Source organism: Dendrobates tinctorius, unplaced genomic scaffold (assembly GCF_039654945.1).
Source record: "Dendrobates tinctorius isolate UK_male_01 unplaced genomic scaffold, ASM3965494v1 ptg000015l, whole genome shotgun sequence".
In the NCBI taxonomy this organism is placed as follows: Eukaryota; Metazoa; Chordata; class Amphibia; order Anura; family Dendrobatidae; genus Dendrobates; species Dendrobates tinctorius.
This window is the reverse complement of record NW_027361683.1, coordinates 39,758,044-39,778,266: the sequence shown is the minus strand read 5'-3', so window position 1 is coordinate 39,778,266 and position 20,223 is coordinate 39,758,044. Positions and strand designations below refer to the sequence as shown.

Here is a 20,223-nt window from a genome sequence, read left to right as displayed (position 1 = left end):
GGTTACAAAATAGAATTTGTCCTCCAAGAGGTTTTTTTCTTTCCCGGCTTCCCAGGGTAGATGCCCAGGCAAGGGCTCTATTGGGAGCCATCAAATCGATCCAGCACAACGGAGTCATTATTCCAGTGCCGGAACACGAAAGAGCTCAGAGATTCTATTCCAACCTCTTTGCGGTTCCCAAAAAGGACGGGTCGGTCAGGCCTGTGTTGGACCTGAAGCTTCTGAACAGATTCGTCAGGATCAGCCATTTTTGGATGGAGTCTCTCCGTTCAGTCATATTGGCCATGGAGCAGGGAGAATACTTGGCCTCAATAGACATCCAAGATGCATATCTGCATATTCCAATTTTTCTCCTCATCAGAGGTTCCTACGCTTCGCCATCAACGATCAACATTTTAAGTTCGTAGCGCTACCCTTCGGGCTAGCCATGGCTCCCAGAGTGTTCACAAAGGTTATGGCAGTTGTCATGGCCATTCTGCATTCTCGAGGCATAGTCGTCTTGCCTTATCTGGACGACCTCTTGGTTAAAGGCCCTTCAATACGGGCATGCGAGGAAAATGTCAGCATCACGCTGGATACTCTTGCCCGCTTAGGGTGGTTGGTCAATGCAAAGAAGTCATCCCTTGTGCAAGCTCATAAGATCTCCTTCTTGGGAAAGATCTTCGACACTTGCCGAGGGTTGGTGATTCTCCCTCAGGTAAAGGTACTGACTCTCCGGCAGGGAGTCCGGGCACTTTGCCAACCCTTCCCTCATACCATCCGATCTGGGATGAGGATTCTAGGAAAAATGGTGGCAGCAATGGAAGCGATACCTTTCGCCCAATTCCATCTTCGCCCCCTGCAGCACGCCCTCCTGTCATGCTTGGGACAAGAACCCTTTCATGCTCGATTGGCAGTGTCGTCTGTCCTCTCAGGTCAGACAGTCTCTCGGATGGTGAATAACCCGTTCCTCTCTGACCCAGGGGAAACCATTTCCCCCAGACCATTGGCTGGTGGTGACAACCGACGCCAGTCTCCTCGGCTGGGGAGCGGTGTTTCGCCACCACACAACCCAGTGACGGTGGTCGCCACAGGAGACACGCCTCCCGATCAATTTATTGGAGATACGAGCAATCCGGTTGGCACTCCAGAAGTTTCATCACCTCCTAGCAGGCCACCCTGTCCGAATTCAATCGGACAACGCCACGGCGGTGGCTTACATAAATCACCAAGGGGGCACTCGCAGCAGAGCAACCATGCGCAAGGTAGGGCATGTTCTTCAGTGGGCCGAAGCAAACCACTCGGTGATTTCAGCAGTTCACATCCCGGGCGTGGAAGACTGGGCAGCAGACTTTCTCAGCCGGGAGGGTCTTGCGTCCGGAGAGTGGTCTCTACATCCCCAAGTCTTCCAGCAGATTTGTCAGCGGTGGGGAACACCGGATGTGGACCTGATGGCTTCCAGAGTGAACGCCAAGGTGCCCACATATGTTGCTCGGGCCAGGGACCCGCAGGCAATCGCGGTGGATGCGTTGGTTCCGCCATGGAAAAAGTTTCGCCTCCCGTATCGCTTTCCCCCGCTGCCACTACTTCCGAGAGTCGTCAAGAAGATCAAGACGGAAGGTGTGACGACAATCCCGCTGGCCCCAGATTGGCCCCGTCGAGCATGGTACACAGATCTAATGCTGCTACTCGCCGACGTCCCTTGGCGTCTACCAGAGCGCCCGGATCTACTTTCCCAAGGACCGACTTGCCACCTGAACTCAGGGGGCCCAGTGTTTGACGACGTGGCCATTGAATCTTGGATTCTAACCCAGGCAGGGTTCGGGAGCAAGGTAGTCGCTACAATGATTAGCGCCCGGAAGCCTGCTTCAGCACGAGTTTACCACCACACCTGGAAGGTGTTATTCGATTGGTGTCGAAGCCGTGGTGTTTCTCCGCTGAGATTCTCGATCCCCCAACATCTTGGCTTTTCTCCAGTCGGGCATAGACTCGGGCTTGGCCCTGAGTTCCCTCAGGAGACAAATATCGGCCTTATGCGTTTTGTTCCAGCGCAGAATTGCTACCAATTTGCAGGAGAAGACTTTTATCCATGGAGTCTCCCATTTGGTACCTCCCTATAGGGCGCCTATGGACGTCTGGGACCTTAACCTGGTACTATGCGTTCTGCAGGAAGCTCCATTTGAACCACTGCAAGGTGTCTTTGAGGTACCTTTCCTGGAAAGTGGTGTTCCTGGTGACCATCACTTCTATCAGGCGGGCCTCCTGCGCCGTTATTCATCAAGATTATGCTTTGTAGCTATGCAAGGCTGCTACCTGGTCCTCAGTTCATACGGTTTCCAAATCTTACACACCTATGACTCTGCAGATGCGAGCTTAAGCAGGAAGGTTATGCATGCAACAATAGCCTGGGCTCACATGTTGAGATATGGCTTCTTCCTTTCTCCTCCCACCCTTGGGACTGCTTTAGGATGTCACATGATTTCCTATGCCCCCTAATGAAGCGATAGAGAACAAAAAGATTTTGGATACTCACAGTGAAATTTTTTTTCTGAGCTTTCGTTGGGGGATGTAGGACCCTCCATTTTTGTTCCAGTTGGCTAGTTTTATGCTTTTCCTTTCCTTTTGTTTCTTCTCCTACTTCTTTCTAACCGATTAGCTTGGTTCCAGTTGGTGGATGTAACGTGCTGAAGAGGAGTTAAAGGGAATCTGTCACCCTATTTTTTGCCTATCAGCTGCCGGCACCGACATCAAGTTCTTATCCACAGCATTCTATAATGCTCTAGATAAGGCCCCGATGTAACCTGAAAGATAAGAAAAAGGAGTTAGATTATACTCACTGGGGGTGCAGTCCTGTTTTGGTCCGATGGGTTGAGGCAGAACAGAATACTGCAGTGCGCAGGCGCTGGACCTCTCCCGATGCCTGCACACTGCAGGAGTCCTCTCTGCCCTCAACAGGGCAGAGCAGTGCGCCTGTGCAGGAGCCACGACAGGCAGCAAAGAGGACGTCACTGTCAGAAGATGGGATGCGCCGAACGGGACGGCGACACCCATTGGACCGGACCGAACGCCAGGGTGAGTATAATCTAACTCGTTTTTCTTTCAGGTTACATCGGGGGGGGCCTTATCTGATAGGCGAAAAATTAGGGTGACAGATTCCCTTTAACTTTGTTTACCTAGTGGCAGCAGCATATACCCCCCCATGCCCCTCAATGAAAGCTCCAAGAAAGAGATTTTATAGTGAGTATCCAAATTCTTTTTTTTTTTTTTCTTTTTTTCCATCACCATATTTTAACCCCTTTATGACCCAGCCTATTTTGACCTTAATGACCTGGCCATTTTTTGCAATTCTCACCAGTGTCCCTTTATGAGGTAATAACTCAGGAACGCTTCAACGGATCTTAGCAATTTTGAGATTGGGGTTTTTTTTTTTTTTGTTTCTTTTTTCATGACATAACACTTCATGTTAGTGGTAAATTTAGGTCAATAATTTTTGCATTTCTTAACATTTCCCACATGTCTACTTTACATCAGCACAATTTTGGAAACAAATATTTTTTTTTTTTTTAGGAAGTTATAAGGGTTGAAAATTCACCAGCGATTTCTCATTTTTTTGCAACAAAATTTACAAAACCATTTTTTTTAGGGACCACCTAACATTTGAAGTCACTTTGAGGGGTCTATATGGCAGAAAATACCCAAAAGTGACACCATTCTAAAAACTGCACCCCTCAAGCTACTCAAAACTACATTCAAGAAGATTATTAACCCTTCAGGTGTCACAGGAACTAAAGCAACGTGGAAGGAAAAAATGGACATTTTCATTTTTCCAACAAAAATTTTCTTTTAGCATCAATTTTTTTTCATTTTCACATAGGCATCAGGATAAAATAGATCCTAAAATTTGTTGGGCAATTTCTCCTGAGTACACCAATACCTCATATGTGGTCATAAACCACTGTTTGGGCGCATGGCAGGGCCTGGAAGGGAAGGAGCACCATTTGACTTTTTGAATGGAAAATTAGCTCCAATCGTTAGCGGACACCATGTCGCGTATGGAGAGCCCCTGTGTGCCTAAACATTGGAGCTCCCCCACAAGTGATCCCATTTTGGAAACTAGACCCCCAAAGGAACTTATATAGATGTGTGGTGAGCACTCTGAAATCCTAAGTGCTTCACAGAAGTTTATAACGCAGAGCCGTGAAAATAAAAAATCATTTTTTAATGATTTTTTTTAGCCTGCAATTTTTTAATCTATACACTTTTCTATATTTCTGTTGACAGTCATGTAAGGACTTTTTTGTGGGCTAAGTAGACATTTGACATTTTTATTGGTACCATATCCAGGGATATAACATTTTTTTGATCACTTTCTATTTTTTTTTTTCTTTTTTGGAGGCTGAATGAACAAAAAACAGGAATTTGATTTTTTTTTTTTTTTATGCTGTTTACCTTGTGGTAAAAATAAGTGTTTCTCCTTACCCCATGACGGCACCACGGAGAGAGGGGATCTGACCTTCAGGGCCTGGAAACCTACAGATAAAACCAGTTAGTTTCCTGTCCCTGATGGGAAACCTTCAGCTCTGTGGTTCCTGGATGAAAATTTTGGATTAAGATGGTCCAGGCCTGGCCAGTCCGGCAGCGGCTGGTGCGGTGCCTGAAGCCGCTACCGCTGGGACTGAGGGGTCTTGCAAGGTGATTTGGGGGGAGTGCAGCCCCCGCACCAGATCCACGATGATGCGGCCAGGGAGGTCACTACAGAGGAGGTACTTCTGGGGAAGACCGGAAGTAGGGCTGAGGAGGCCGGCGCTAGATTAAAAAAGTGAAGCGTGGAGACGCTCCTTGCTGCAAGGTGTCCCAGGCAGGATGGAGGACAGCGAACCGCAGCAGCCACAGTCACCCCAGCGGCAGAAACCGAAAAAGCATGTTTCTGTAAGTAAGCAGAGCGGACATTCCAGCAGCCTTTCTACGCAGCACAGCAGGGATTCAGGCACTATGGACAAATCTCCATCTTCAAAAAAAACCCTTATTGGATCCAGGGCTGTGGAGTCGTATGTTTGGCTTACAGACTCCACAGCCCTGGTATGAGGGAGTTGGGGTCATGAAAATTGAGGAGTCGGAGGTTTGGCTTACTGACTCCACTGCCCTGATTGGATCTTATCCCTCTTCCAGAGCCGGCTGCTGCGTCTGATTGGCGAGTGATCTTCGTGAAAGTTCACCTTGAAATTGAGTTTCCCTTCTCTTCTTTAGTTATTTAGGGAAGGAAGAGATTGGGAAAATCAAAGCACAGATGTTGCACCATGTGTTAAAGAATTACCAGTCACCTTGCACAAGAGGCTATGTCATTACTGCATAGGACAAGTGCTTTGCGATGATACCCCAGACTTTGCCTCCGAACTAAAATCTGTAATCAAATCGGAGGTCAAAAGTGCCTTTAGATACCTCACAAGGGAATAAAGTCAAAGAGCAAAAAAAGCACCAATTACACCCAGTCTGAGTCCTCTAGCTCCAGGGAGAAAGACTCAGATATATCCGATTCATCCTCATCCTGGGATGATAAAATGGGGGGCGCCACTGTTTTCCTCTAGAGTAGGTAGAAAGTTTGGTTAAGGCGGTAAGATCTATGGGGGTGATAGACCCTCGCCCTGACAAAACAGTACAGGACATAAGTGGGGGTTTGGGCCAGAGGAATCAAAAAGCATTTCCCCTGAATGAAAACATCCAGTCCCCAATCAAAAAAGAGTGGGAAACACCTGATGGGAAGAATTCATCAGTACCTTCCCTTAAAAGAAAATACCCCTTCGAGGATGCTGCATCAACGTCATGGGATAAAGTCCCCAAATTAGATGTCGCGTTTGCCAATGCCTCTAAAAAATTTGCCCTCCCCTTTGAAGACATGGGAACCATAAAATAACCCATTAAGAAAAGCATCAGCCTTTATCTAAAGGGGCATGGGAAACATCAGGGGGTATTCTTAGGCCAGCTATAGCAACCACCTGTACCTCTAGATCCCTTATGATATGGGTGGATCAGCTAGAGAAACAGCTCTGGGATGGGATACCCAGAAACAAAGTGCTATTGTCCAATCCCTTGATACAGGGGGCAGCTGCTTTCTTGGCGGATTCTTCAGCTGACTCGGTCAAATTAACATCCAAGTCTGCAGCTCTTTCAAACGCAGCCCGTAGAGCACTTTGGTTCAAATGCTGACTGAGAGATTTGCAGATCAAATTAAAGTTATGCTCAATCCCATGTGAAGGAGTTTTTGTTTGGGAAACATTAATGACATCCTTCATGAGGCTGGGGACAAGAAGAAAGGCTTCCCTAACCTGGCCACCCCCCCAAGCTCAAATGGTTTTTTTGAAGCAGAAAATTCATCCGTAGGAAGCCCCCGAGGGAGCAGAGTAGATGGGATGAGGGGAAGGGGAAAGACAAGAGTTTCCGCTTCGGAAACTTCTCTTGGGATAGGAAGCACTCAAAGTGAAAGATTTCAAATAGCCACTGGATTCTAAATCTTGTTAGGGCGGGCCTTCGGATAGACTTCCATTCCCTCCCTTCCCAGACCTTTGTTGTGACTTCCCTAAGGTCCTCTCCGGAGGAACAAGAGGCTCTGGAGTGCAAGGTTTTGGACCTTGTAAACAAAGCCGTTCTCCAGGAAGTTCCCCCGCGAGAAAGAAGAGAAGGATTCTACTCCCCGTTGTTCCTGGTAAACAAGCCAGATGGGACTTACCGAACAATCGTAAATTTGAAGGGGCTGAACGGTTATGTAAAAACTCAGAAATTCAAGATGGAGTCAATAAAGTAGATCATCAGAATACTGTTTCCAAATTGTTTTATGGCGGTTCTGGATCTCAGCGACGCATACTAAAATGTCCCTAAAACAGATTCCCACAGGTTCCTCAGAATAGCTGTCTCCATGAAGGGAGAAGCAATGAAGCACCTGAGAGAACATGACATTCTGACAGTCCCTTATTTGGACGACTTTCTGGTAAAAGGCGACTTGGCTCAACTTTGTAGAGAACAGCTAAGCAGAGTAATGACTACTCTAGTAGACCTGGGCTGGCTCCTAAATCTGAAAAAGTCAAGGCTTGAGCCAAGGACGGTGCAAGAGTTTCTAGGAATTAATATTGGACTCTCGAAAGCAGGAGTGCCGTCTCACAGTACAGAATAAGGGGAAGATTATAGACCAGATATCAAAAGCCTCACAGAACCCATCTATGACTTTGAGGAAGGCCATGTCCCTGCTGGGTTTCCTTATTGCTTGTTCGCCAGCAGTTCAGTGGGCACAGCTACAAACCTGTACGAGCTATTGGCAGTAAGGTACGCCCTGTTAGAATTCCTGGATCGTCTGCAGGGTCATTATGTGCGAGTAATTTCGGACAATCAGGTTGCAGTGGCCTATATAAACCATCAAGGGGGAACCAGGTCCCGGACCCTAATGGACATAGCATCCCTGATTTTCAGTTTGGCAGAAAATAATCTATCCCTATCGGCTCCTACACATTCAGGGAGTGAGAACTAAAAGGCAGTTTTTCTGAGCCCTACTCAATTAAGACAGGTCGAGTGGGCTCTGAACGAGTCTGTTTTCAAACAGATCGTGGAAATGTGGGGCCCTCCCGGTCATAGATCTGTTTACCAATATCAACAACAAAAAGGTAGAGAATTTTGCACCCTAGATGCCTTTATGATCCCATGCGGAGCCTAGCCTATGCCTTTCCCCTGTTCTCATCCCAGCAGTTCTAAGAAAGATCAGGGAGGACAAATCGAAAATAATACTAATAGCCCCATTTTGGCCAAAAAGAACTTTGATTTCCTGGCTGAGAAACTTCTGGACATTCTTTCTTGGACCCGGTGTTCCACCCTCAGGCGGCGAACCTTCATTTGACAGCATGGAATTTGAAGGGGCGCTATTGAGGGATAGAGGGTTTTCACCAAATTTAGTTTCCACCCTGCTAAAGAGTAGGAAAATTGTTACCACGAGTGCTTTTGGTAAAACCTGGAGGAAATTCCTATTCACCTCAGGGGTAAGAATCCAGGATGGGGGTTCCGGTTACAGCAATCCTGGAATTTCTGCAGAAGGGGTTGGAACGAGGCCTGGCAACCAGCACCCTGAAAGTCCAGGTGGCAGCCCCAGGGGCCCCATATAATCAAGACATAGCAGGCAATCCATGGCTGGTGCGATTTTAGTCTCTGCTAGGCCTAGGCCAATTGTTAGCCAGAAGCTAGCGCCATGGGATTTAAATCTAGTCCTATCGGCCCTAACAGGTCCTCTATTTGAAATTCTAGATTCTGTCCCTCTGTGTCCTGTCACTTAAATCGGTCTTTAACATCAGCCCGGAAGGTAAGCAACATACAGGCCTTATCTGCAGGCCCTCCTTTCACTAAAATCCTAGAGGATAGGGTTATTTTAAGACCTGCTTGCTTGCTCAAGGTGGCATCTCGTTTCCACAGATGCCAAGAGGTAGTCCTTCTTTCCTTTTGATTTAACCCTAAGAATAGGGAAGAAAGATTCCACATCTTAATGTTAGAAGATGTTTGGTTCAGTCCCTAGAGTCACCAAGGGGTGTAGGAAGGAAGGATCTCTGTGTGCTTTCAGGGGCCTAGGAAGGGACTCGAGGCCTCCAAAAGTACCTTGGCGAGATGGATAAAAGATGCAATAGCTTTGGCCTACTCATCTAGTGGGAATATCGCCCATGAAGGTCTGAAAGCTCATTCTACAAGAGCGATGGCAACCTCCTGGGCAGAAAGGTCGAAGGTATCAATAGAGCAGATCTGTAAGGCTGCCACTTGGTCATCACCTTCTACCTTTTTCAAGCACTATCTCCTGGACTTAGCCTCTTCTGACCTAACCTTCAGGAGAAGGGTTTTTCAGGCTGTGGTCCCTCCCTTAAGTTACATCTCTCTGTAATTCTCGCCGTGGTGCTGTCATTGGGGAACGAGAAAGACCTAGTTACTTACTGGTAACAGGATTTCTCAGAGCCTATGGCAGCACCTGTTTATTCCCTCCCGTCATGTGTGTGGTGAGCACGTTTTCACCGTTTTATAGTGTGGTATATGTATTGACAGTGTTTTTTCTGATAAGCAGTATGATAGATATATAATTGTTGTCATTAACCTGGAGGCCCTCCTATGCTCTGTAAACCAACTGATGCGAAGGAGAGGTACCGCTCTTTTTATCTGTCGGTTTCTGTCCCTGAAAGGCAGATCCCCTCTCTCCGTGTTGCGGTCATGGGCTCTGAGAAATCCAGTTACCGGTAAGTAACTGTCTTTTGCTGCTTTTACACAAAAATTATTTTATAGGAAAAAAGCAATTGTTTTTGCATCACTTTAATTGATAGGTCTGACTTATTTAGTTTTCCACCGATGGAGCTGAATGAGGGTTTGTTTTTTGCTGGTCAAAATTATATTTTCATCAATACCATTGTTATTTACATTCAACTTTTTCCCCTCACCCATGACAGCACGCCTTAGAGAGGGATCTGCCCAGCCAGGACAGGAAACCTACTGAAATAAAATGGCGGTACCTCCTGCTTCAGTTGGATTTTCTGTTCTGATGGGAACTATTGTGCTGAGACCAGGGCGGGTTGAAAGGGTGTTTTTTTTTTTTTTTCCCCTGCTTAACCACTCCTGTCCCGGTACTGGAAGAGCAGGCACATGCCTGTAAGCCGACTTTCAAGTGCTGGAAGTGCCGTCCGCGGGTCCAGAGGACCTTAGTGTACATGCAAGCGGCACAGATGCAGGCCTGGCTGGCTGATCTGAATCTGCCACATCTCTCTCCATCTTCTGGCCGCAATCTCCATGGCGAGTGAGGCTTCCGGGGGAGGGGGGGCGCTCCGCTGACGTTACAGGTAAGGCACACTGGGAATGGGCATGCCCACGTGATGTCAGAGGGGGTCAACTGGAAACAAGAGGGCGGCTCCCTGGGCGAGAGTGCCTACCTGGACGCATGGGGACTCGGCGCATTCTGGCGGGGGGCTGTAGAGGGGGAGAGGCATTTTGGGCACCGGAGGAGGCAGAACTGAGGAGAAGCACAGTGGATCCCTTATAAAGTAAGGTGATGACCATAAACAGGCGTTTATGTCCAAGGTTCTCCATCATGGAAGATCTAAGAGGAGAGCAGCAGCATTCACCACTACCAGTGCCCGCTCACCAGTATGGGTGCACTAAAGGGAGCAGCCACTCAAGTGGCAGCCGTCCCAGTCAGAGGAGTGTAAGGACTCCTCAGTATCCAGAAGGGATGTCGTATGTACCCCCTGATCAGCCTCCGAATCCAGTACCCTTGATATGACAGCTGGTGATGAGTCATCTACGTGAATGTAACCTTTTGTTAATAAGGGACATTTTCTTGCTTAAATCACTAGGGGCCTAGGAAGGCTAGTGCCAAGAAGAAAAATAGATAATGTGCCCCATGTGGGACCCAACTGGCAGTCCATTGGCAGAAGAGTCTCTGCTCGGACCGTATCCAAAAAACTATCCTGGAGGAGACCTCTGACTTCATAGCAAGCCTTAGGTCTGTGATCAGGGCTGAGTTTGAAGGTTCCCTAAAGACCCTGTTAAAAAAGGGGAATAAAAAAAAAAAGCTAAGGAGGTCGTTACGGAATCTGAGGCCTCTCTCAGGTGTGCTGTCATGGGTGAAAGGAAAACACCAAGGTTACTTACCGGTAGCCGATTTCTCCAGAACCCATGACAGCACCCTTATACCCCCCCCCCCCCTTTTTCACCTTATGGGTGTGCACTGTAGTTCGGGTGTTTTTTTATAATGTGGTGTTGGTTATGTGTGTAAATGAAACCCAGAGGTCATCATGCTCTGTAACCCAACTGAAGCAGGGGAGAGGTACCGCCCTTTTATTTCAGTAGGTTTCCTGTCCTGACTGGGCAGATCCCTCTGTTAAGTGTGCTGTCATGGGTTCTGGGAAAAAACGGCTACCGGTAAGTAACCTTGGTGTTTTTTGAGCTTGTTTTATTCCACTTTTTGTATGGCTATATGATGAAAAGGCTTAGTTTTTTTGCCTTGTTTTTACTTTTTTTTTTTTTTTTTTTTTTTTTTTGCGGTTGTCACTAGTTAATCCCTTCAGTGAATGTTTTGTAGATCGGTTCATTCTGGACGTGGCTATACCAAATGTGTACTTTTCGTTTTCACATATATACATATTTAGTGTTTTTTTTTTTTTTTGTTTGTTTTTTTTTTTAATGTAGTCCTTCTGGAGTAATAAAAGTGAATGTGTTGCAATGCACCAGCACTGAAATGCATTATACCTGTCAGTGTTACACTGGCAGAACGCTTTTTAGACCATACTCCTGGCATGCTCTAACAGGCTGACAGACCAGTAGGTCATTATTTGACTACCTGCTGTCATGGCAACCATCAGACCCCCACAATTGGGCATCCCCACAAACTTATTGAGTGGGAGAGTGGGTTCCCTCCCTCTCCTAGCATTCTAAATTCTGTGATCACTATTCATGCTAGCATTTAGAAGGTAAAACAGCCAGGGCACTGCGGGCACCTCCCCTGACTATGACTGCCAGGGCTCGGCTATCCCTAAATTCGATCTACTGGCGGCGATCATGCAGACACAGCTCCGATGCCCGCATGATCGCCAGGATGTAGCAGTACATCCATTTGCTGGAACACACTTAAAAGTATTACGTAACGTTATGTACAATGTCCAGAAGGGGTAAAAGGGTACCTGCATGTTTGCTTCAGTGTTTCAGAGACCATATGCTTCTGGCATCTGGAGCCTATGATGACTAGTCCAAGAGACCAGTCTCTGATTACTTTGGCCCACTCTACTCCTTTTGACTGACAGGTCTCTCTGTGTGCGCGCAGGGGCGGACTCTGACAGCTTGGAGCCCCAGCACAAATTGGGTGGTGATGCTGTCCATGCCTGCCTGCAAGGGTCCCCCTCCACCTCCAGGCCCCGGTGCAGCCGCATCGGCAGTATATCTGTATGTATGTATGTGTGTGTATAGACCTTCCAGTCATAGTGGGAAATGAGAAACTACCGGGAAATCACCTGTTGGACTAGTGATCCAAACGACATAGTACACCATCCAGATTTTCAAAGTATACCTGGGGAATAGTTATCATTGCTCCTATATAATCCTGAAAACCATATTTATTAAGTCACTGTGGCATTTTGGAATTTTTTTGGAAAGTGGCATATTTGACTTCTCTATATTCTTTGGTCGTTCCTATAAGCCAGATGGGGTAGGCTCAGTAGTTAGCACTGTTGCTTTGCAGCGCTGGAGTCCTGGGTTCAAATTCCACCAAGGACAACATCTGCAAGGAGATTGTATGTTCTTCCCGTGTTGCCTGGGTTTCCTCCCAGGTTCTCCGGTTTCCTTCTACACTCTAAGACAGGGGACTCCAACCCATAGCTCGGGAGCCACATATGGCTCGCTGTCCCTGGAATTGTGGCTCGTGACTGTCTGCCAGCTTGGTGCATTAGCTCCTGGTCTAGCAAACGGGTATGAAGAGCACATCTCAAAATGGTGAATTTTTGAGTAGCCCTGCACAGAAGATCAGATCTGAATGCACATATACTGGTCTTAGGGGTTTAGAGATGTTTTAGTTATGGTTTGCTGGAGAATGATACTACCTATTAGAGGAGGTTCTTCAAGCTGGATGCAACAGTGTGTTGGGAGTACTTGATGGGGGGGAAAAAACTGAATTGGGGCATTGTGAGAACCCCTGGATCTGTGTACTGCTTTGGAGTGATTTCTGTGGAAAAGCTTTGGTTATCATTATACCCATAATGGGGGCTTTGGATGACACGACTGAGGGGGACAGAAGCAGGATGTTGCTCGTGACCCCTCTCAGAGCTGAATGTGGCTCGCGACCCTCTCTGTGCTGAATGTGGCTCTCGAGGTCAAAAAGGTTGGGGACCGCTGCTCTAAGACATACTGATGAGGAATTTAGTTTGTGAGCCCCAATAGGAACAGCGATGACAATATCTGTAAAGTGCTGTGGCATTTGATGACTCTATATACAGTGCCGGCAAAAAAAATCTTTACAAGTTCAATGAAACCACAAAATCTTAATATTCAAGTGGATTCAAGTGTTTTATTGTGGATATTTTATTACAATTAGTATTTAGTCATGTCACCCTTACATTTTATCACCATCTGCAGTCGTTTAGGCATGGATTCAGCAAGGCTGGCTAAGTATGTGGAGTCCATGTTTACCCACAGTGTCTTCAGCACCTCCTTTAGATTGTTGATGTTGCTGGGTCGTGTCTCTTGAACCTTGTTTTTCATTAAATTCCAGGCATTTTCTATGGGGTTAAGGTCAGGGGAATTACCTGGCCACTCTAAAATGTTAATGTTATGGTCACTGAGAAACTTTCTCACGGCCTTGGCTTTGTGGACAGGGGCTCCATCATGCATGAAGTAATCACACTGATGTATGACCCAAAAAGTAAGCTTGTGTTCTTCCAAAACAGTAATATAATTGCTTGCTTTCATAGTTACATTCTTGGGAAGGAAGTACAAACCTGCCCTGCCCATGCTTCCACTGAATGCACCCCACATCATCACACTGTCAGGGTGTTTAACAGTCTTAACTGTATATTTTGGGTGATACCATGACACGGTACTTGGACAACGCACAACCTTTGAGCCTCCCCTGACCAGCCTGAAAGTGCTCTCATCACTAAACATCACTTTCTTCCACTCTTCAGATGTCCAATCTTGATATTTCTTACAAAAGGCAAGCCTTTTCTTCTTCATTGCTGCTGTGAGCAGGGGCTTCTTTGCTGCACGGCAACTTGGTAGACCCAGGTCCTTCTGCAGGCGGTGACGAATTGTCCTAGTTTCAATGTTCTGGAGGAGCATAGGGTACTTGTTTTTTAGTTCAACAGCAGTTATAGAAGGATGTGACATCACTTCACGCCTCAGAAGCTTATCAGTCCTTGGTGAAGTCTTCTTAGGTGCGCCGGAGCCTGACTTCCTCTGCGGTACCATCCCTGGAGGCAATGATGCCGCCGACCGCTTCAGTTGATAAATTGCTTCTCTTGACACTCCCAGATCTCTAGCTACAGCAATCACCGAATCCCCCTTCTCGAGCAGACCAAGGCACGGGATTTGTCTTCCATTTTAAGCTTCTTTCGACCTATTGTGGGAGATAATAAAAAACTGAGGGAGATAATAAAAGACTGCCTAATAGCAAAACTGGCTGAGCTGCACATAACAACCAGAGTGCAGCTTTCACTTTACCAGAGAAGTGAAAACTGAGCGTTGATTGGTTGATATTTGCAACAAAGCCAGCTTTAATATTAGACAGTTATTTATTATCTCCCCCATTGTGTACACTTTTAAAAAGTGAAATTATGATGTGGATTTTATACAGTGGGGCAAAAAAGTATTTAGTCAGTCAGCAATAGTGCAAGTTCCACCACTTAAAAAGATGAGAGGCATCTGTAATTTACATCATAGGTAGACCTCAACTATGGGAGACAAACTGAGAAAAAAAAATCCAGAAAATCACAGTCTGTTTTTTTTTTTCATTTTATTTGCATATTATGGTGGAAAATAAGTATTTGGTCAGAAACAAAATTTCATCTCAATACTTTGTGATATATCCTTTGTTGGCAATGACAGAGGTCAAACGTTTTCTGTAAGTCTTAACAAGGTTGCCACACACTGTTGTTGGTATGTTGGCCCATTCCTCCATGCAGATCTCCTCTAGAGCAGTGATGTTTTTGGCTTTTCGCTTGGCAACACGGACTTTCAACTCCCTCCAAAGGTTTTCTATAGGGTTGAGATCTGGAGACTGGCTAGGCCACTCCAGGACCTTGAAATGCTTCTTACGAAGCCACTCCTTCGTTGCCCTGGCGGTGTGCTTTGGATCATTGTCATGTTGAAAGACCCAGCCACGTTTCATCTGCAATGCCCTTGCTGATGGAAGGAGGTTTGCACTCAAAATCTCACGATACATGGCCCCATTCATTCTTTCATGTACCCGGATCAGTCGTCCTGGCCCCTTTGCAGAGAAACAGCCCCAAAGCATGATGTTTCCACCACCATGCTTTACAGTAGGTATGGTGTTTGATGGATGCAACTCAGTATTCTTTTTCCTCCAAACACGACAAGTTGTGTTTCTACCAAACAGTTCCAGTTTGGTTTCATCAGACCATAGGACATTCTCCCAAAACTCCTCTGGATCATCCAAATGCTCTCTAGCAAACTTCAGACGGGCCCGGACATGTACAGGCTTAAGCAGTGGGACACGTCTGGCACTGCAGGATCTGAGTCCATGGTGGCGTAGTGTGTTACTTATGGTAGGCCTTGTTACATTGGTCCCAGCTCTCTGCAGTTCATTCACTAGGTCCCCCCGTGTGGTTCTGGGATTTTTGCTCACCGTTCTTGTGATCATTCTGACCCCACGGGGTGGGATTTTGCGTGGAGCACCAGATCGAGGGAGATTATCAGTGGTCTTGTATGTCTTCCATTTTCTAATTATTGCTCCCACAGTTGATTTCTTCACTCCAAGCTGGTTGGCTATTGCAGATTCAGTCTTCCCAGCCTGGTGCAGGGCTACAATTTTGTTTCTGGCGTCCTTTGACAGCTCTTTGGTCTTCACCATAGTGGAGTTTGGAGTCAGACTGTTTGAGGGTGTGCACAGGTGTCTTTTTATACTGATGATAAGTTTAAACAGGTGCCATTACTACAGGTAATGAGTGGAGGAAAGAGGAGACTGTTAAAGAAGAAGTTACAGGTCTGTGAGAGCCAGAAATCTTGATTGCTTGTTTCTGACCAAATACTTATTTTCCACCATAATATGCAAATAAAATGAAAAAAAAACAGACAATGTGATTTTCTGGATTTTTTTTTCTCAGTTTGTCTCCCATAGTTGAGGTCTACCTATGATGTAAATTACAGACGCCTCTCATCTTTTTAAGTGGTGGAACTTGCACTATTGCTGACTGACTAAATACTTTTTTTTGCCCCACTGTATGTAAAGTTTTTTTTTGCTGCGCAAGTGTAAAGATTTTTTTTGCCGCACTGTAAGTAAGAATAATTTAACATTATGAACATTTTTTTGACTATTAGGAGAATTGACATGTTGCGGTAATCCTTATACAGGGCTGTCTGTTTACTCAAAGGTTTGAATACTGATATTTCTTCACAGATTAGTTTTGGAGCAGACACCTTGTATACTCAATAAGATACACACAGGTCATCTGAGAGGCTAGGTTTATATTAGGATTGCAAATTTTCAGGCCTGATTTTCTGACTTAAAATCGGTAGCATTAAAATGGATACGTCTCTAACAGATTTCATTCGCAATATGCAGAAAAATGTGTGCCAATTGAAATTGCTAATTTTCAATAAGTTTTCACATCTTTGGTCACCAAGAGTTTTGTGGATTTTTCTTATTAAGTACAATGGAGAAGTCAAAATTGTTGGTGATTTTGCTGTAGAATATCTATGGATCTGCAGCAAAATCTGCAAGGTCGGAATGAGAGGATAAAAAAAGCTTATTCATATGGTCCGCATAATTTTACAGACATTATAATTATGTATTGCATCAAATAAAGTTCCCCAAATCAAATATTTATGGTAAATCCCGTTCTAATACCTTTGTAACTAATGCTCTAAGGGTATGTGCACACGTTGCAGATTATTGTGCGGAATTTTCTGCACAGAATCCGCATCTCTTGGCAGAAACCGCAGGGAAAAACGGTTGTGGTTTTCATGCGGAATCGATGAGAGAGTGAGAATATTTTTTGTGCCAAAATGGAAAACGCTGTTGCGGATCCGCAAAAGGAATTGAAATGCTGCGGAAAGAAAACGCTGCAAATCTGTGCAGGTTTTTCTGCAGCATGTGCACAGCAATTCTTCATTTACCATAGACTAACATTGCCTGTGCACTATACTGCGGAATTGATGTAAATCCGCGTGGAAAAAACGCTGCGGATCCTCATCAAAATCCACAACCTGTGCACACAGCCTTAGAATTGTTTATAGCCTGTTACAAATTGTTGGCTTCAGAAATGGTTAGGGTATGTGCACATGTTGTGGAATTTTCTGCGCGGAATCTGCATCTGTTGTCAGAATCCGCAGGTCAAAATCCGTGCTTTTTTTATGTGGATTTTGTTCGGATTTAGCCTGCGTTTTTATACCTGTGGATTCCTGTAATGGAATGGGTGTTAAAACGCTGCGGAATCCGCACAAAGAACTGACATGCTGTGGGAAAAAAAACCGCTGCGTGTCCACGCAGATATTTCCGCAGCCTGTTCACAGCAAATTTTTTTCCCCATAGAATAACATTGTACTGTAAATCACTTGCGGATCTGCAGCGAATCCACAGCGGCAAATCTGCAACGTGTGCACATACCCCCCTCAGGAGTCACACTCTGGATATATGCCATCTACTTACTATTTTCTAATTGTAAAGCGTCACACACGTAATGTAATAAACTATACTACACTGTGCTGGTCCGATGCCTATCTCCACAAACCTGCCTCCTATGAAAAGATGACCTATGGCAGGAGGTCAGATTGTATAGAGACCAGTAAGGGACAAAGGAACCAGGGATTGCTGCTGTTTACACGGACATTGGCATCAACCTCTTAACAATTTGGTACAAATTTTTGCAGGATGGCTGGAGAAATTTTCATTTGAACACTGTGGACATAATACCTGTAAACTTGGCTGTCATTTTTTTGTTAGTAAAGAATTGTGTTTTGCTTAGGATGAAGAAAGTCTGAAGTGCGTCTTGGCTGCTGTGGACAAAGCCAGTGGCTTCTGCTTTGGGGAGGATAATCGATCACTTGGAAATCTTATGTCTGTAGCCATGGGAGCAGATTTCCATTTCACATCGTATCCTTTTCTTACAAGTAAATATGGCCATGGGCACAATATTCTGCCTAGTATTTTAGAAAAGGGAAGAAGGAAATACTAGAGATGAGCGGATCTCGTCACACAGCCATGGTCCAGGTCCGTGCTCTCTGGCTGTGCACAGGAGCTGCCAAATTTACTTATCTTCTTGGATCCCAGGCACAGATTATGATTAGCCAGACAGGCAAGACGTCACCTGTGCACTGCATAGAAGACATCTTTCCAGGCTGGCAAATAAAACGCAGCAGCAGGGAACTTGGAAGATCAGGAAATTCAAGCAGCTCCTGTCTACAGCCAGAGAGCACTGACATGGACCATGGCTATGTGAAGTGATCCGCTCATCTCTATTACTGTAAATACTCTTGCAAGCTGCCTATTACTTAGCAGATTTAGACTTTTCCTTTCATCATATTGTTGGTTGAATCATTATATAGCCTATAAAATCCACCACACATAAAGGAGAGTATACTTGCTTTTATGTTACAGGATTTTTCCCAATTTTGGTTTTCCTCTTGGCTTTAGGAACAGCAGTCTTGGAGAGATCACATATAATTTCTGGATCTCCCAAAGTATTGCATATCTTGTGGTGGGTTTGTTCCTCTATAAACGCCAGATATTCTGTGGCACTTTTTCAATAACCTCTAATTTCGCCAGACCCTGTGGGGTTGTACTGTAATGACTGTGTACATGTGGACAAAGCTTAAAGGGAACCTGTCAATTTGATCATCCCTCCTAAGCAGTCTGTATGGACATTTAGGCCATAGAAAGCTGAATAAAATGATACCTTGATAATTGCGACATCTTATTCCAGAAGAATATATATATATGTGTGTACGTACATGTAATGGGCCGGACACTGATCTGCATGAGTCTCCGCCTCCTCCAGAGCATATATTAAATGAAAGGGGAGTTACCAGGGTGATATGTATTGGCTGCTGTCACTGCTGAACTGGGAGTGATTATACCTGACACATCTGCAGGTTCTTCTCAGTGCTTCTCCTTCCATCTCAGAGGCAGCCAGGGTGACACTACTGTTGCAGTACAGCAGGGCTGTGAGAGCTGCAGCTGCTAAAGTGTTTGAGACAAAATTCAGTTCTCTGTTCTGTTAGCTACATGTCTCATACTGGTAATCCCCCTTTCATTTATAATAAGCACTGGAGGCAGTCTCATGCAGATCAGTGACCTCCCGATAGACCTGAACAGGTCATTTACGTATAAGAAAAACGTGGATTTCTCTGGAATAGACATTGGATTGCTGATATCAAGGTATCATTTTATTCAGCTTCCTATGACCTGCATGGCTATTTAGATGACTTAGGAGGGTTGATCCTACTGACTGATAAACTATTAAAGGGATTCTGTGTCTGCTAAATAAAACCTTAACCCGCACTCCAGAACACTGGCTTTTCAGGAGAAATACATTGAAGAAACAAAAAAAAACGTAGAAGAAGAAACTTTAGACTTATGATTGCCAGTCCTAAAGCTTTATATTCATCTGCAAAAAATATTAGAATGAAAGCAAAGCCTTACTGGATTCAGTTTGTTTTTTTTGCACTAACATTACACCTCTTGTGCAGAGTTGTAGTCCAGCAGTCTCATTAAAAATGCCAACATAGTCTTCACGTAACTACAGCTCCAGTGCAATATCTGTGAACATGCCCGGAGTTTTGGATGGCTGTTTTCGAGAATGTTCTACATCTATTTTGAATGCTTGATGTTAAAATTTCTGAATTGTTGAGAACATGCCTAAGATTGTTTATTGTAAATTATTTTTTTTTTATGAAGAAAAGAAACATTTATAAAAATAAGTTGTGTGATTCTCCTTAATAGGGTATCTACAGTCTCCACAAGACTTAAAGGGGTTGTGCAGGTTTGGGATAAAAGTCCGCAGTTACAAAGTGACTGCGGGATGCGCTGAGAGGATCCAGAAGACTGCAAATGGTCAGCATTCTCTGATGTCGAGAGCGTGGGGTCTTGTGACTGCCCTTATGCGATTTGCAATTTTGCATACATGTGGTCACGCGCCGACTAGTCATGCTCCTCCTGGCTTAATTTACTGGTATTGAGCAAGGCCATGCATGTCTAATCGGAATGTCGGCAGAAGAATACAAATCACATACTTGCAGTCATATGACTGCCCAATCTTGCCATGGTGTGCACTGTGTGGATTGAAAAATTTCAGTAGTAACATAGTGACTGCAGCCTTTCATCCCAAACCAGGACACTCTTTAACCCCTTAGCGACAGAGCCAGTTTGCAGCTTAATGACCAGGCCAATTTTTACAATTCTGACCAGTGTCACTTTATGAGGTTATAACTCTGGAACGCTTTAATGGATCCCGCTGATTCTGAGATTGTTTTTTCGTGACATATTGTATTTCATGTTAGTGGTAAAATTTCTTCGATAAG

General features: G+C 45.1%; 1 protein-coding gene across 1 annotated transcript in view; it reads left to right on the top strand.

Moving 5' to 3' along the window:
* Window positions 1-19,623, top strand: part of GPN2 (GPN-loop GTPase 2) — a 41,277-nt gene extending 21,654 nt beyond the window's left edge. The window contains exons 4-5 of the mRNA XM_073563888.1: window positions 17,670-17,797; window positions 19,211-19,623. Coding sequence (XP_073419989.1) covers window positions 17,670-17,797; window positions 19,211-19,283 — 201 coding nt within the window. The 3' untranslated portion in view covers window positions 19,284-19,623. The remainder of the gene's footprint in view (window positions 1-17,669; window positions 17,798-19,210) is intronic.
* Window positions 19,624-20,223: the final 600 nt, after the last annotated feature.